This window comes from Cylas formicarius, unplaced genomic scaffold (genome assembly GCF_029955315.1).
Source record: "Cylas formicarius isolate icCylForm1 unplaced genomic scaffold, icCylForm1.1 PGA_scaffold_7__23_contigs__length_41026272, whole genome shotgun sequence".
Classification (NCBI taxonomy): Eukaryota; Metazoa; Arthropoda; class Insecta; order Coleoptera; family Brentidae; genus Cylas; species Cylas formicarius.
Genome location: NW_026844352.1, coordinates 15,181,822 through 15,198,448, shown reverse-complemented (window position 1 = coordinate 15,198,448; position 16,627 = coordinate 15,181,822). Strand labels below are relative to the sequence as shown.

General features: G+C 31.9%; 2 protein-coding genes and 1 non-coding gene across 6 annotated transcripts; 1 reads left to right on the top strand and 2 right to left on the bottom strand.

The window, feature by feature from the left end:
* Positions 1-1,604: 1,604 nt before the first annotated feature.
* LOC132705617 (uncharacterized) lies at positions 1,605-2,119 on the bottom strand. Its single transcript, XM_060676316.1, has 2 exons — positions 2,027-2,119; positions 1,605-1,974 (listed from the first exon to the last, which is right to left on the bottom strand). The coding sequence occupies exons 1-2, from the start codon at positions 2,069-2,071 to the stop codon at positions 1,708-1,710; spliced, it is 312 nt and encodes a 103-aa protein (XP_060532299.1). The 5' UTR covers positions 2,072-2,119; the 3' UTR covers positions 1,605-1,707.
* A 187-nt stretch (positions 2,120-2,306) lies between these two features.
* Trnac-gca (transfer RNA cysteine (anticodon GCA)) lies at positions 2,307-2,378 on the bottom strand. Its single transcript has one exon. It is a non-coding gene; the product is annotated as a tRNA-Cys (tRNA).
* A 4,594-nt stretch (positions 2,379-6,972) lies between these two features.
* LOC132704427 (uncharacterized) lies at positions 6,973-16,600 on the top strand. Of its 4 annotated transcripts, none has more exons than XM_060674419.1 (6): positions 6,973-7,192; positions 7,592-7,718; positions 9,868-10,008; positions 10,048-10,330; positions 14,704-15,563; positions 15,637-16,600. In XM_060674419.1, exons 1-6 carry the CDS (start codon positions 7,088-7,090, stop codon positions 15,987-15,989), a joined length of 1,869 nt encoding a protein of 622 aa, XP_060530402.1. In that variant the 5' UTR covers positions 6,973-7,087; the 3' UTR covers positions 15,990-16,600. The 4 variants fall into 4 exon arrangements, with proteins under 4 accessions (XP_060530402.1, XP_060530405.1, XP_060530403.1 ...); XM_060674422.1 differs by having other exon boundaries at positions 14,704-15,541; positions 15,637-15,799; XM_060674420.1 differs by lacking the exon at positions 7,592-7,718 and having other exon boundaries at positions 7,093-7,192; positions 10,058-10,330.
* The last annotated feature ends 27 nt before the right edge of the window (positions 16,601-16,627 follow it).

Genomic DNA, 16,627 nt, shown 5'->3' with positions numbered 1-16,627 from the left:
CATGCACTATTAAATATTTTCCTTCATTACTTATTTTTCGGTCATAAAGTTTACCATGGAAGAGACAATGGAACTTGGAGAATTTAATTTATTAAATAATAAAAGTGAAGCTGTGGCTATTGGAAACTACGTGAATAAATTTACATTGAGACAAACATCAGTGGAACAAACCGTTTACCAAAACAATTTACAGTGAGTTTTGGAGGGAGGAAGCCTGCGTTACAAAAAGAAAATATGTCAAATACCTAGTGAATAAAAGCCAGCAACGATTTTTGGATCTCAATATTAAAAGATTAATAAATAATAATTAAATGGAAGTCTTACAAGTTCTTGCCGGTGCTGAAATTTCAAAAGGATTTTAATGTCAGGTGAGAATACTGCATTATTTTTATAGACAAACATTTCCAAATGCTGATTCCGTTAAAAAATTGATGTATAATGTATAAAATAAAATAATGTATTAAAATAAACCAGTCACTTCCCAGAAACTTAAAAACGAAATATGTGAAGGTATACAGTATCTAAATGTAACTAGTTTTGTTCGAAATACTTTATTGAGGCCATATAGAATATCTTCTTAAATAATTATTGTTATTTTTTTTTAATCATATCTATAATATTTTTACCGTTTGCAAGTTCGATTTTATTTTTTAATTATTTTTCATAATAGTACTAATATTTCATCAAATTGATTAGCGCTTGTCTGGAAGTCTGTTTACGAATGTACAGTGTGTGCCAGAAGGGACGGTCCTAGAAATTTTATTAAATATTATTTTTAATAATAATTATTATTATTATTAAATTTAATTAAGTTTCTGAGCTTCTAAAGTGGCCAATTCTACTTTTGATTTCAACAATTGGTTTCTACAAAGTTGCTGGCATAATCCAAAAAAAAAAAGAATCTGAAAAACAGGCAAGGATATGAGTTTTTTATGTCATTAATTTAGGCCCAGGGGACAACAACCCAGTGAATACCGCATCTCAATATCTTTATCCTAACCTAAAATATAAATAAAAAGAAACGCGAAAAAAAAGTGGATTTTGGTCAAAAATCAATTTACGGGTTGTTATTAATGTTAATTAATTAACCAGAATTTATTAAATAAGGTCCTAATTTATTGTTTAAGATGCTAATATTTCCAATTTCAACTACTGAGTAATCTGGTGCCCTTCGAAACTATGTAATGTCGTCACTGCAGTGGTTAAATCGAGGACTTCTTTGTGAAAAATAAAATATCTATCTAAAACATAGTATATAGTTTTTACTTACCAACTAATGCTCTTCAGAAAAAAAAATGGATGATCTTGTTTCTTTTACAGTTTTAGTGAAATAACATAACATCCTAACAACAAATTGTCTGTTAACAACGTTTCCGAAAAAATGTACAAACTAGGGGGCCATGACTGAGGGAAGTAACGCTAGGACTCGTTGAATGTAATAAGGATAAAATAGAAAATCGTGCAAAATTTTTCAAACCAAGACGTGTCAGATTTTCATTTTTTCTAGTACTAAGTTCAGGATTTTCAACAAGGGAATTTAAAACTGACTCAATTTCTGGAGTTCTTACAGTCCAATGGACCTCTATTAAATTATTATTATAAACTTTCCAAACATTTTTATTAATCCTAATACATAATACGTACTATTGTTTAAAAAGGATATTCATTATGAAAGACATGCACAAAATAACCGCCAATATACAGCATTCAATCGTCGATAATTTTCTTTCTGTATTCCACATCGAAGTATGTCAGATACTTTTCGTCAGTTAAATATTCGTCCGTAACTCTTTCTTCGCACTCGTATCCATTAAAGTCGCTGCAAATCAAACCGCTCGGACATAACTTCGTGTATCCGATAGCGAAATTAGGCCCTCGCTCATTATGGACACAAGTTAAAAATCTGTTTTCGTCGTAACACACGAACAGTTTGTCTCCGCATGATATTTCCCTGGAAATTGCCTCGCCCCATAACTGAAATAATTACGTAAACCAATGGAAAATAAGCGGTAAATCTTGATCGTACTATGGCCACTATTAAAACGATTGAAAACGGGCATGTTTTCTTCATGTTGTTTCATCGACCAACGCTTTTAAATACAAGTTAAAAGTAACGCTGGATATCTACACGACGAAAGTTATTTCTGGTTTGTTTATAATAAATACCACGGAAATGAAATTACGGAATTTTCCCGCAAAATGCGACCAATACAATCGTATGAACGATAAATTGTATTTATAGGAATCGAATTAAGTAACTAAAGAAAGACAATCAATTTTGGACAAAAAATAGGAAAGGAAAAAATAGGGGGCACCCGGGTTTGAACCGGGGACCTCTCGATCTGCAGTCGAATGCTCTACCACTGAGCTATACCCCCACTTGAATAACAATTTCTATTTGCCGGATTACTAGAAGTGAACTTGATATTTTTAATTTAATAAAAGATATACGCTGTATACTCTTTGTCGTTCTAATAGGAAATAAAAAAAAATCAACTTCACATGACCGAAATTTGTATTTTATTTATTATTAATTATTCTGTTTAGTACAATTATCTCCTGTATAGAATAATACTAAAGTAAGAACAATAATACCTATACAGGATATGCTAAGAGCTGTACTTAACGACGAAGACTTTCCATTTTCGATTTACCACCATCAATATTATTTCTAATACTCGTTACACTAATTACTATAAAGTGTGTGATTATACGACATTTCATATAATAAATTTGAAACTTGATAATCAAAGTTTAGAAACACTTTCTGATCCTCTATTCTCTATTTCGCAGATATTAAGAACTGCACTTGCTATTTTTTCGCCGGCGCACAAGTGCAAATTTATATTTGAAAAAAATAATTTATATACAATGCATACAATGACCGGTATATTGTTCTATAGCTTCAGCTAGATTTTATAATTTTTATATATACAGAGTGTTCCGTTCATAAGGGTTTAATACTAGATTCCTTATTTTAAATAGAACACCATGTATATTATTGCACTTTTTGATACCCCGACGAATTCTAGATATATTTCATATATAATGTCCTAAGTGTAATCGGTTTCTACAAATCTTGAATTTTATTTGAAAAATGACGTTTACAGGTTCTAAAACAATGTACCTTTTTTCCTACAAGTCTTACTTATTTGATTTTAGATGAATTCCTTGTCAAACATTGAGTGGATATTTTGGATGTAAATTACAGGCTGAAACATGAAGTATATACATTAAATTATAAAACATAAGGCAGCTTTTTTTTTCAAATAGAGACCCCTATTTTTTAACTTTTACTACTTTGTATGAGGTTGTGTATTCGGAAAATTCTTAGTTTCAAAATTATTGACAATTTAACAGTTTGGTATTTCTTTTCCTATGGCTGTTTCGATTTGTTATTAGTTTTTTGACACGAGTTCTCTATTATTAATATATTAATTTTTTTATTTTTTTTATTTCATTTATTATGACATTATTGTAGAAATAAACATTTTTTTCAAATTATATTCGGATCCACATGATGTTAACTTAGGCACACCTCAAGGGGCCATTTTGGGGCAATTACTTTTGCTCCTATACGTGAACGATTTACCTGAAATCTAATATTAACTGTCGAGTTTTCATGCACGCGGACGACACGTCCGTGTTGGTCTCCGGGAATGACGCGCAGGAGCTGATAAATAATGCCTCTGTTGCTGTTGAACAATTTAATAAATTTAGCAAGTAAAATCATCTAATCATAAAATTAGAGAAAACAATTGTGGTTGGATTTACTGGCCAGTACATTAAACCTTTACATGACTTATCCTTTAGATTATCTGGAACATCCTTAGAAAAAAGTCAGAGCACAAGATTTCTTGGCTCCTACATTGATGCATCATTGAGGTGGGATCAAGACATAAATAGTGTTTGTATCAAACTAAATAAAACATTCTTTGCCATATTTACGATTAGACACGCATTTCTTGAGAGATCACTGTTAGTCTTCTATTATGCTTCGGCATACTCCTCAATTTCTTACAACATTGTGAACTGGGGGCAAGCTAGTGATGTTGAAAGGTTGTTTGTACGAGAAAAGAGAATACTTAGGCTAATTTTTAAACTTTCTCCGAGACAGTCTTGTAAAGAAATATTTCAGCAACACAAAAAAATAACGTTTCCTTGTACATACCTATTTAAAACACTGCTAGTTACACACAAAAATAAACATTTACATAAGAAGCACATTGATAACCATTGTCACTACACTCATAAGAGAGAAAATCTCTTAAAGCCTAAACTGAAGCACATATTTTGTAGAAGTTCTTTAGGCTATGCAGCAATTTAAGAAACATGTCAAGATGCTTCTGACAACCAATGCTTTTTATAGCCTAAGTGAATTCGAAGCGCATGTTCTAAATAAATGTTTGTAATGTTATATTGATGTATTTGTATTGTTTGTTATATAAACATCTTATATGATTGTCAAATTATTGTAAGACATACACATTTTCTATTTCATCTATTTTAAAACATCTATTATATCTATTATATATTTTCCAAAGGGCGAGAATCAGTTCATCGACGAAGAGAGAGAAAGAGAGTAGAGAAAAATTTATTTATACAAAAAGAGTAGATGCTTAGAAACTTTAGCTTCAACACTGAGAAGACAAATAAAATAAGATGAAGATAAAATTCAAGAAGCCTTAAATATCGTAATTAATCAATCAATATCAATTAAATAGGCAAATGTTGATAAATCCAAAAATTTATATTATTGGTTCATTTGAAGTTCTTAATTCATGCTAAAGTTTAATTTAGAATATATTACATTTTCTAATTGGAGTATTTAACCGTTCTTGTAATTTGATAAGAAAATTAATTTTTGCTGCAAATATTTTGAAGAAGAAAGTAGCAGTTGGTAGTTTTTAAAATGTGACAGATATATTGATATTTTCAAATCCATGTCTTAAGCAAGAATTCTGTAAAGGGTGAATTCTGTTAAAGTCAGTTTGCTTTAAACAAGGACTTGTGACAGGACGTATGACTCGCAAAGCATTGTTTTAAATTTTTTGGCACTAATATTCTCTGTTCGTAGACTCAAATTAAAAAAAAACTTTTTGAATAGATTTGTAGATGTGCTCTGTGAATCTCAATTCCTGATCCATAACCAACAATAGGTTACTAATAGCTTTAGAAAATAAGATTTTTAAATAATTTCGAGTCTATATTCGACCAAATACAATTACACCCGGATTTTTTGGGTTAATTTGAACGCTTGGTTGCTCTCGTCTGCATTTATGTATTTTTTTCGAATGTACTCAGAAAATGAAAGATCAAATCTATATAATTATGATATTAACAAAAACAAAAATCTCTTTTATTACAAGCGAATATTATAGAAAATATCTACAAAGAATTTCCAAAACAAAAATTTTTGGTGATTCGAGGAGTATGCTGTTTTAAAGTATAGCTGATAACATAAATTGTAACCGTGTTAGTTTTGGCCGCGTTAGCATTATTATTATGGAATAGGAAAATATTAAATTGTCCATTATTTCGGAAACTATAAATTTCTGGAATAGACAACCTTATATAAACTCACCTTCATTTTTTATTCCAAAGCGGATTAAATTACGGAAATAGGGGGTCTTTCATTTTAAAATAAAAGATTTTTTACGTTGTCATTTAATTTTCCTACTTTATTATTAATTTACATCCAAAATATTCACTTAATATATGACACAAATAACTTAACCAAAATCCAATAATTTTTGACATAAAATTCAAGACTTGTCAAAAACTGGTTTATAACCTGAAATATACCTAAAACTTCCCGGGGAGTCCAAAAATGCAATAATACATACCTTTCTGTAGTGTCGTGATTATTGAGCATTTTTATTTAATCTATAAAAATTGACAGATTTAAAAAAAATCATTTTTGTTTCTTTATAACAAGCAATGCCGGTTTTGGTTATGTGTCTTTTGGAATATATTCGTCAAAATGGACATTGATTTGTTATGACTCTATAAACTTTCACAAGTTGCCGCGAAGATATTTTTATGAAGACCGATGAAAATAGAGGACTACTTCTAACACGAAATTTATTTTCATTCTTGCACGTGTTACGTATCGCTGGACGGTATTGTCCCTTGCAACCTGTCCCTACAAATCTCTGAAGAAGCCAACAGGATGATTGACGAACGTCAGAAAGTTGATTTATAAATAATCGATGCAGGAGGAATCCAGATGATTTATAAATAGTAAAAACGGGTCCGTTAAAATGTAATGTTCTTTATTTAAAGTAAGTCAGCTGGTTTCAACCTCACATAAAAGGAACACTCTATAAATATGGAAAATTGTAAATTAAAAAATCTAGATGAAACTATGCAACTTTTCTATTTGTACTTTCTGAGTTAAGGGACAGGGAACCTTATCTCGGACACCCTGTACTGTAAAATAAAAAAAAGTGATGTGATGTGAAAAATGTTTTCACATATTCGAATTTCTATCCGAACGTATGAAAATTCTCTACTTTCTCTCGATGGATAATTTGACGGTTCGAATAATAATTTTTGAGAAAAGAGTAATTATTTGGAAAAATATACTTACGCAATGGCATTTCTGAAGAAGTACATTTTTGCCAAATATTGAGTGAGATTAACACCCAATGTTTGTTTATCTCAAATCCCCAAGCGCGCAAAACTTATGTATGAAGTATTTCCTCAAATTATGAGATCATTTTAAAATACAATTCAAATTCAAATGCAAGATAAACTGGTGTCTAACGTGACATCACAGGTCCCTTGAAAAGTCATGAAAATCTATTTCAAAAGACAAAAATACTTTCGATATGCATTAAACATAATTTAATTAAACTTTGTTTACGAAAATAATATGTTGTTATTTCTGACTTGGAGCATCTTAGGAGACACAGATGCGATTACGCGCAATCTGAGATAAGATAAAATAATTCCGCTGCCAATTTCATATCAGACTTTAAAAATATTCTGTATATAGCTGTGTCCATAAAAGAAAATCATTGTTGTGGAGGAAAAAAATGTATTTAGTGCGTGGTGTGGGTAGCATGACAGAAAAATTGAAATAATGAACAAAAACGCTACGTTCTCAGATCTGAACGTGGATTATCATCGGCCGAACAATGGTTGGAAGTCGAATTTGAGAGGTAAAATTGGAATTGCAGTTATCGAGGTGAGTTTCTCTCCTTCTTATGCAATCTACTTATACAACTGGAGACATTTTGATACCTTTCTCCAGAGTCGACAGGCATGTGACACCGCGGTGTGATAATTCCCACCTTCAAGCGATGTTTGTTCAAAAGCTTCAATAATAAAAGTTTCATAAAGTGTCTAATTCTAAAATTTATCTATAGGTAACTGTACAGGCTGTCTAAAAAAGACTCGGCAAAATTCAATGACGCTACGAGATAAAAAATAAATTAAATAGATAATAAAAAATAAAAAAAATCTGTCTGTAGCTTTTGTAACTTCCATAGAAATATTTTTGAAAGAAGCATACCTAAAGATTTATTAATAAAGTGCTTCTTTATTTGTTTAAAGAGTAGTAATAGTTTTTGTCTGGTTTTCTTAGTTCTTAATTTCTTCGACACTCTATTGCTATGGGATCATTCTGGCCGAGCATGTTTTACTTGGAGTTCAAAGTCATACGGATGTACTGTGGACTACGTTGCTTTTCATTTGCAGCTGGAATTTTACAGGTACCGACAGAATAAAATGGTTTGATCGAATACTCTAGCAATGGTATAAAATTAAGTAAAATTCGATGGATAGTTAATTTTTTAACATAATATTTTCAGAGAAAATGATTTTATTTTCAATCCGATTCTAAAAGTGATTTTTCTATATAATTTCCCCAGTGTTTGATTTCACGAAGGAATTTTTGAAATAACACTTGAAACCCTATATGGAGTAACGGAGGTGTTAAATTTTTGTATTTATCTTTTAAACTTGTTAAACAAGGTATTAAAATTCTTCTATACCGTTGGGTTTTCTTCCTCCTTTAAATCATTACCTATTTACTAAAATTATATATATATATATATATATATATATATATATATATATATATATATATATATATATATATATATATATATATATATATATATATATATATATATATATATATATATATATATATATATATATATATATATATATATATATATATATATATATATATATATATATATATATATATATATATATATATGATGACACTATATTCCGGGATATCATCCGTTCGCTCGTTGAACTCCGACTGGAATCCTGCAAATCCTGCATCCGACTGGAATCCTGCAGACGTTTCGCCAAAATCTCACATATATATATATATATATATATATATATATATATATATATATATATATATATATATATATATATATATATATATATATATATATATATATATATATATATATATATATATATATAATGTAGTACTGTTTACATTAATGTTTATATACTCCTTATTAAGATATTAATAAATTTTAAATTGTATTAGTTTTACTAGAAGATAGACTTTTCAAAGCTTAATTAAAATAGCAGTAAACGTCTGGGTTTCACTTTTATATTAATAATTAAACTGAGGTGGCTTTTACTTGATGAAAATCCATTTAACACAATTAAATTAGATCAAAAAATGTTCAGATTTTCATAGTTATTTAAATATGACAATATCCCGAGATTTATGTATATATAAACAGGTAGTAATCACTTCTTAATTAACGTTGTAGGGATAAGAAATATAAATCTAACAACGGGGACGCATTTAAATTCAATTGGTCATTAAATAATAGGTTGGAATATTTTATTTTAATAATCTCCATAGCTTCCAACAAATTTTGTTTTTTGTTTAATTATGTAAAATATCAAAATTAACGTCAAACTTGACCATTTCTGAATTTAAATCAATGGCATAGTTAGAATCCAAACTTTTATTTTTGTATCCTCTTTTATGTTCGTTAATGCGTTTATTAAAAGTTTTACCTTTTTCTTCGATATAAATTTTGACACATGATATACATTTCAACTTGTAGACTCCGGATTTTTGAGTTTTGTTTGATTTAGTAATATTGGTTTTTTTAATTTTTTTTATGGTGTTTATCAGTTTTAAAAACAATCAACACCAAATTTAGATAGATATTTCGAAATTTTCTTGCGAGGTTCTCCTATATATTTTATTGTTATATAAATTTTGGGTTCAGTGTTTAATATGGGATAGATAGAGTTCACAGTTATTTGAAACAGTTTTTCAGTTATATTCGTATCCATTGTTAAAAGCTATTTGCTTTATAATATTTAGTTCTTTTTCAAAATTTTCTGTGCCTGTGCATAAAAGAATAAAAGGCTACCATTTCGTGTGTGTGAGTGATTTGAGTTATTATGTGTGAGGGTTTATAGTAAATAGAAAAATCTAATTTGTTCTCTAATTTACTTATAGTTAAGTCCTGAAAAAAAAAATAAATTAAATTAAAAATTATCTAGTTCCGCCTCTATGGTAAATTTTATACGATTATGTATGGTTTTAATATGATTCGAAAAGAACTTATTTTTTTTGGTACTATTGAAACAAGCTAAAACATCATAAACTAAATAACTGTAAGAATGTGAACATTTTTTGTTTAATTTAAATGTGTTTTATATTAATATTCTAGTATTAGTTTTAATAAACATGTAAAATGTGTTGTACATATAATCAGTTATCACCTGGAGGCAAAATTTTAAAATCTAGAATTAATTTAGTTAATAATTAATTTTTTTCACAAAAATGTAAATTTATTTTTCCATAATTTTTTTTCTCGAGCGATATGGTCTATTTTCTAATGGAATGTTATTTTGTAGATCCGTTCTCGAGATTCCTTTCCGAATATTTCGAAGACCGAAAATGCTTGTTTTTCCGATACCTGACAGGCATAACGACCGCTCTTTTATTTTTAGGCATCCTAATCCCCGGCAATATGAAACTGTACGCCCTATGTGGAGGTAAATACCCATCAGTGAAGTACAATTCCATTTGTTTAGGCCTTTTTAGTAACCTAATATCGACTCAAGTGAGAACAGTGGCGACAGATAAGTTGGACATGGATCACAACATGTTCGAGGTCATCAGACAAGTATCCAGAGCTTTGAGCTTGTTTGTAATGCCACAGGTAATGTTCCTGTTGGTGTGGCACTACGAGGCGAACCAAGCAAAGTTAATTTACGCGGCGGTGTTACTAAATATCATTCCCATGTTGTTTCTTATTAAGACAGAAGCGGAAGAAAGAGACCTGTTCCCGGATTTGGTGCGATACCAAACATTCGGGTAAGTTTTCAAAATAGGCTATTTCAGAAAAGTGTAGGGTAATGCAATGAACGAAATGAATGTGGTCGTTGGTAAACTTTGTGCAATAAAATTATTTATGATATTTATATAGGGTACTAATTAAAAGACAATCTTTGCAATTTTTGAGCACTTGCGACGAAGTAAAGGAAAGATATTTTTTAAAAAGAAGTTGATTAATCGTGCCATACGAGAGATGACCACGAAAATTTTGAAAACTACTTTGGTTAGTTTGATAAAATGATTATTATTTATTATTATTATTGAATTTACAGTCTGATCCCCAATAACAAGTTGCTTACCTACTTAATAAACTAAGTTAAAAACTAGCTTAAAAAAGTAAGTACCACTACTCACAATATGCCAAGAAAGTTGCTTCTTCCTAAAGAGTAACAGGGGATCCGTTAGTTAGAATAAATCTATAACATTTTACTAAAAATATCTATTTTATTTTGGTATGACTAAGAATTTTAACTAAAGGTCCTGAGCCTTTTAAACCTGTTTTATTTGGGACACTTAAATATATGCAGTATTAAAGGTTGGGTTATTAATGATTTTAAAAAGATACAGTAACTGAGTTATTGCAATGTTGACATTTTATAACGTTCTAAGCTGTTGTTATAAGTATCAGCTTCTCTTTTTTTAATATAGTATTCAAAGTTAAGGAATTTGTTTTGAATTTTTTTCAATCATTTGTATATGCTTAGTATAAAAAGGAAACCATATTATTATAGCTGAGAAATCTTCCTGTTCTCCTGGTTGTTTGTCTCTGATTTCCTCTTCGATTTGCTTCTCAGCACTCTTGAGTATATTTTTGTTCTGTAATTTTTTGTGTACATGCGATGTATAAGATTGTCGCCATTCTTCGTGTATCGTTTCTCCATTTCGATATCTTTCAATCTAATAATTTTTGATAGTTATAGTAGGTAGATCGTATTTGAAAAACTCTGCACTTAGTTCTCCTGGACCTGAACAATTTTTGAATTTTGTTGCTTTTACTCTAAGTATTATAATTGTTGTGAGTTTGAAATATTTAGCGCGTTGTTTGTCTTATTCGTTGTTCAAATTGATTTTATTGTCTTTAGAGCTTTTTGTGTCCCGTTCCGCTTTTGTTTTGCCAGGCATTATTTCTTTTTACTGTCTCCGAATACACAATACAATATAATTCGAAGCTTTGTTAACAAAAGAAAGAAAAAATGCATAACAAAAATTTAAAATAGTTATAGGGGAAAACCGGGTAAGATGACGAGGTTAAGAAAAAACGTACATATTATTGGTTATTTATTATAAATTCCCACAAAACTTTCTCATAACAAAATCTTAGGAACTTCCTTATCAAAAATAAACAGTATCGTTACATCCAGTAAGCTCAAATTATTTAAAATGCATAGTTTAATAAAAATGCAAATTCGTCATCTTACCCAATATGTCGGATAAGTTGGAGAATGGATGAGGATAAGATGACGAATTAACAAAAGTCACAGTAAAGTAATTTATTCCATCAAAATTACTGCACGCCTCATGCCATAACAGCTGGCAGGACGAGCATTGAATCCACTCCGCCGTTGGTCGATGTTCTTCACATCCCGGACACAATATAACTTCACATTCACTCTTTCTTTCGTCATGTTTTTTCCGAGTTTTATTTTTCTGTTCGTTAAGTTTCCTTTGGTTTTTCAGCTCTTTCTGTTTCTTTTTCTCGTTTATTCTTTTTTCTTTTTCAATGGCAAGATTTTCTTTTTCATAAATCTCTATTTTTACTGGTGTAGACGTTATAATTCTTGCTGTAATCTTTTTCTTTTTAGTACTGGTCTCGTTTCTAAAAGCTCTTGGAAGTGATTTTATTTCTTCCACTGAAACTCTCTTTTTTTTTTCGTTGCACTGATCACTTATTGTAGATTTTTGACGGTTAACATTTTCCACTTTTTCTTTTAACATTTGCATTCCGCTTGGACCGGGTTGATCCATCAGATCCATTTCGTTGTTTGCCGAATTCCCATCATCAACAAATAAGGTTCTGTTTACTGCATCTATTTTCGATCGGTTCATACAATTACCGATTCGGTGTTGGATTTTCATCCAGATTGTTTTGCTTGGATACAAACTTAATCAACGGTTGATTGTCCTCAGCCTCACTGTCAGTATCGTTTAACATATTAACTTCTGGATATTCTACTTGTCTATTCTCACAGTTCAAATTTGGCATTTCTCTATCTGTGGTTAAAGCTGGTGCAAAATCCGAATCATCAAATATATTCCGATGAATCCATTGATGGCATTACCAATAGTTGCAGCTTTTTCGTATGAGCGGCGAAATAAGTCAGCAATATCTTTGTCAGTAATTGTTTGCCCTGGATGGTTTATCAAGAAACAGTCGCACTCCTGACTAAAATAGATTTTTAAGAGACCAAAAAATGATACATGCATAGGTCGTACTCGAAGGGTTGTATGTGTGGGAAATCCGACCATTATAATGCCAGATTCCTTTGCAAAATCGATGGATTGAAGAGTAACGTGTAATAACGTGTAACGTGTAAGTAATGATTGTCCACAAAAAGTAAAATGGGTTCCTCCGGAGAGCATTTCGTGTGATGCTTGAAGTGTTTCAGGTATTTTAGAAATATCTCCGAGTCCATCCATCCGTTTTCCTGCGCGCTTCCTGATGACTCTACAGGTGCTCCAGGAAGAAGTTCGTTTTTCATGCGAACTCTGCCGAAAACAGAAAAGGTGGAACATCAGCAACCAGCAGCATTGGCAGCGCAGACCACCGTTGTATTCTTGCCCCTTTTCCACTGAAACTACTTTTACCACTCTTCTATTTCCACGTGGACTGAAGACTTTGGGAATTTTAGCGTTTCAGGTTCAGTTTCATCTGCATTATAAATGCTTTCGGGTTTGAAGTGGTATTTTGTATAAAGTTCGCTAACTATATCGAAGAAGATACCGACTGATGCTTTATTAAATCCCATTAATCTGGCCAACGACGTAGATTCTGGTTTTCGCAATCTTAATTTCCATTTCTTGGCAAATCCAGCAGTCCAATCTTTTCCGGCCATGCCTCTTTCAGTCTTAAAACGATGGGGAATTTCGTTTCTTTCCGCATATTCATATGCTATTTCTCTCAGTTGAAGAAATGTTAGTCCAAAGTACGTTCGTATACAATTTTTATGTAATTATAAAGTTCTCTAGATTGAAAAAGACAGAACCGATTACTGTACAAAATTCGTTCATAAAAATACGTTGTGGGTAAGATGACGAATTCGTCACCCGCCACCATCACGTAGAATTAAAAAGGCCAAAACTAATTCAAAATCTATTATTTTTGGCAAACAAGACAATAAACTTTATTTTCGCTACACAGATTAACTAATATTCAAATAGTTACGTCGTGATACCATAAAAAACTATTTTTAAGAGCACAAAAATTATAACCTGAGCTGTTCAAACGGCAAATGTCAAATAACTGTCGATCTGCAGACTGCAGCGCCAAGGCAAGTATAAAATTTAGTTCTGAAACTTATTCCTAGATGTCCGTATAAGTTTCATGAATAATTATTATTATTAGGATTTATACCGAAAATTAGTCATCTTAATCGCTTCGTCATCTTACCCGGTTTTCCGCTACCTTTAACTTAAGCACATTAAACTCAGGACTCGCAAATACCACCGCTAAAGCAAATCTTATAAATAGCCATCGAAGATGAAAAAAATTTAGAAATAGTAATAAAAAAGAAAACTCAAAATGGGAACTGTTGTTGTTTATCAGTAAATACATAATAAGATCACAATTTTTATATGATGAGTACCGACTCAAAAGTCTAACGGTAAATGCATTCTTTAAGGAATCATGCGAATAATAAATAAGTCTTAGTGTCCAGATTCACAAACGGTATTCTTGCTAATATTCCAGAGCAGTCCACACGTCCATTCAAGATACAAGACAAGAATATGAGTTACCACTATCCGATCCTCTAACGCTAAGAGGTTATAACGAGTTCTTACGTCATTAAAAGTTTTCAAGTTCAAATGCTCTTTGTAAGGAAGGCATTTGTAAATTCACAATTCTGTTCTTGTAAACGTTATACCTGGGACGGCAAATGAACTAAATTTACTTTACTGAGGTACGGTAAAATGTTTGCCTGAAACAAGATAAGAAATTATCGATTCTTTGATGTCCAACAATATTGAAATGGAAGATAAATTGATGAATTGTTTTGTAATAAAACCAATGGTAAATAATGGAAAGCTTAAGTATTTGTCGCCTCAGTCTGCAGTCCCTTTACGTTTCTAACTAGATTTTATTACTCTATACCTTTCTGAAATACACTTTAACTATTAAATGCATTTCGGTTTAGACGATTCACATACAAGATGACTGAGTTACGTGAACTCAGTGTCGCTCCACAAAAAACTACGGCAGAATCCACGTCAACTGACGATTCTTCCGACGAGGAAATCATCTTGGACACTAAAAGCAGCCAAAATGTCGCCGAAATACCGGGGGACCACACGGTGGCGGACTTGGTTGCGCCGCAATCTTATCTGAATCCGGTGAATGTTCAGCACTACTTCCAAAACGCGGGCGTCAGCATTTTGCCGGGCATACCCGAAGAAAACGAAGAAGAAAACGACGACAAAAACACGATCGACTCGAAAAGGCTCAGCAAAATTAGTGCCAAACTGGAGGAGATGAGCAAGTCCGGAAATACCTACAAATTTGACGTCGTTGTGGAACAACCGGACGTGATCAGCAGGATTGAATACATACCGAACTTTCGAGAAGAAAGGTCCAAATCGTTTATAGACGAGCTGAAGTCTTTTAATAGGTCTAAACACTGGTTTGCGTGTACTCCTTACAGAAAATATGTCTGGGGTAGACGCCTCAGGTCCTTGAAAGATTTTGTGGGAGACAACATCTTCAGGCCTTCGTTTACGGCCGCAAAAACTTGGTATTTTTATCCCGCGCTGACCTCGAAAGTTATCGGTGACATGATTCCAGTATTATACATAACCCTCGCACCATTCATGGCCCTAGAGAGAAGCTGGAGACAGGAAAGATTTTTCACGACCGAAAACGCGACTTTCCTGTTGACCTACGTGGCGTTCGCTTGGTGCTTCTTTCTGCTGAGCCTGCCGCTTATTGCCAAAATGTCCAATACAAAACTCAGATTCGCGTTAATATTTGGATTAATGGTAACAGGAACCAGTATGATCGGTAAAATTTTACGATTTGCGATGATAAATCGATAATTACGAGAGCATCGAACCGTTTTTTTTTTCTATTTCAGCGCTTTTCGGGAAGCTGACCAACGACGTCATTACGTTAAGTAGTCTCCTTTTCGGAGTGGGATACGGCATAGTCAGCTATACGGAGAAGATAGTTTACAGAGCGTTCATAGGGATGCGTCAGTGGCATCTGGTCCGCGGTCCTTTAGAAATAGTCTCCGGCATTTTAATAATCGTTATTTATTATTATATTTATTTTCACAAGTTAGATTTACGTTTTTTGCTGCTACTGGCCGCACTAGCGTATTATTTCAATGCCTGTTTGTGGTTACTATTTCCGTTTGTAAAATGTGCAGCAAAAAGTGTTAAAGAAACCTTTTGGCGCAAAAGATCCGCAGAAGATTTCTTCACTTAGCAAATATATATGCTCCTATCATTTATTTATTGCGAGAAAAAATTGTTATGTATCGTAGACCCTGATTGTGATAAAAATAATGGAAGCATTAATTTGCCTTTGTTTTTAACTCAAAGGCGTAGGGAAATTGATGCGTCGCAAGATTTGGTCGTATTTTGGAAAAATACTGTCGAATTCAAGGACTATCCACGTATCTCCCAAAATATATGAGAAACTTTCATTACCCATGTAAATACGTTTTTAGGCAACCAGATAATCATAGGGACTTGGATCGGATACCTACCAGACTCTCGAGACTTTTACAATTTTATAATTAGAGAAAGGGGAGAGAATGTGGATTTGTGGTTCTAGCCTTACGTGTCCGTTTCTGGTCAGTAGGCTCGGTCGTATGTCACCAGCCTAGGCCCAGTGGTCAGCGTGCTAGGTGGCCCGGGCCAGAGCACTTCATTGCGATTACGTTGCGTGATTGAAATAGAGACCTATATGAATTTTGTTATTTTGATAAACGTATAATCGTCTTAGAATTATTTGAAAATTCAACTGCTCAATTGTATTTTTATCATTATACCAGGCAACCCAATATACACCTACAGGAAACAAAAATTGTTTTCTTTTATTATGAATTAGATTGGAACATT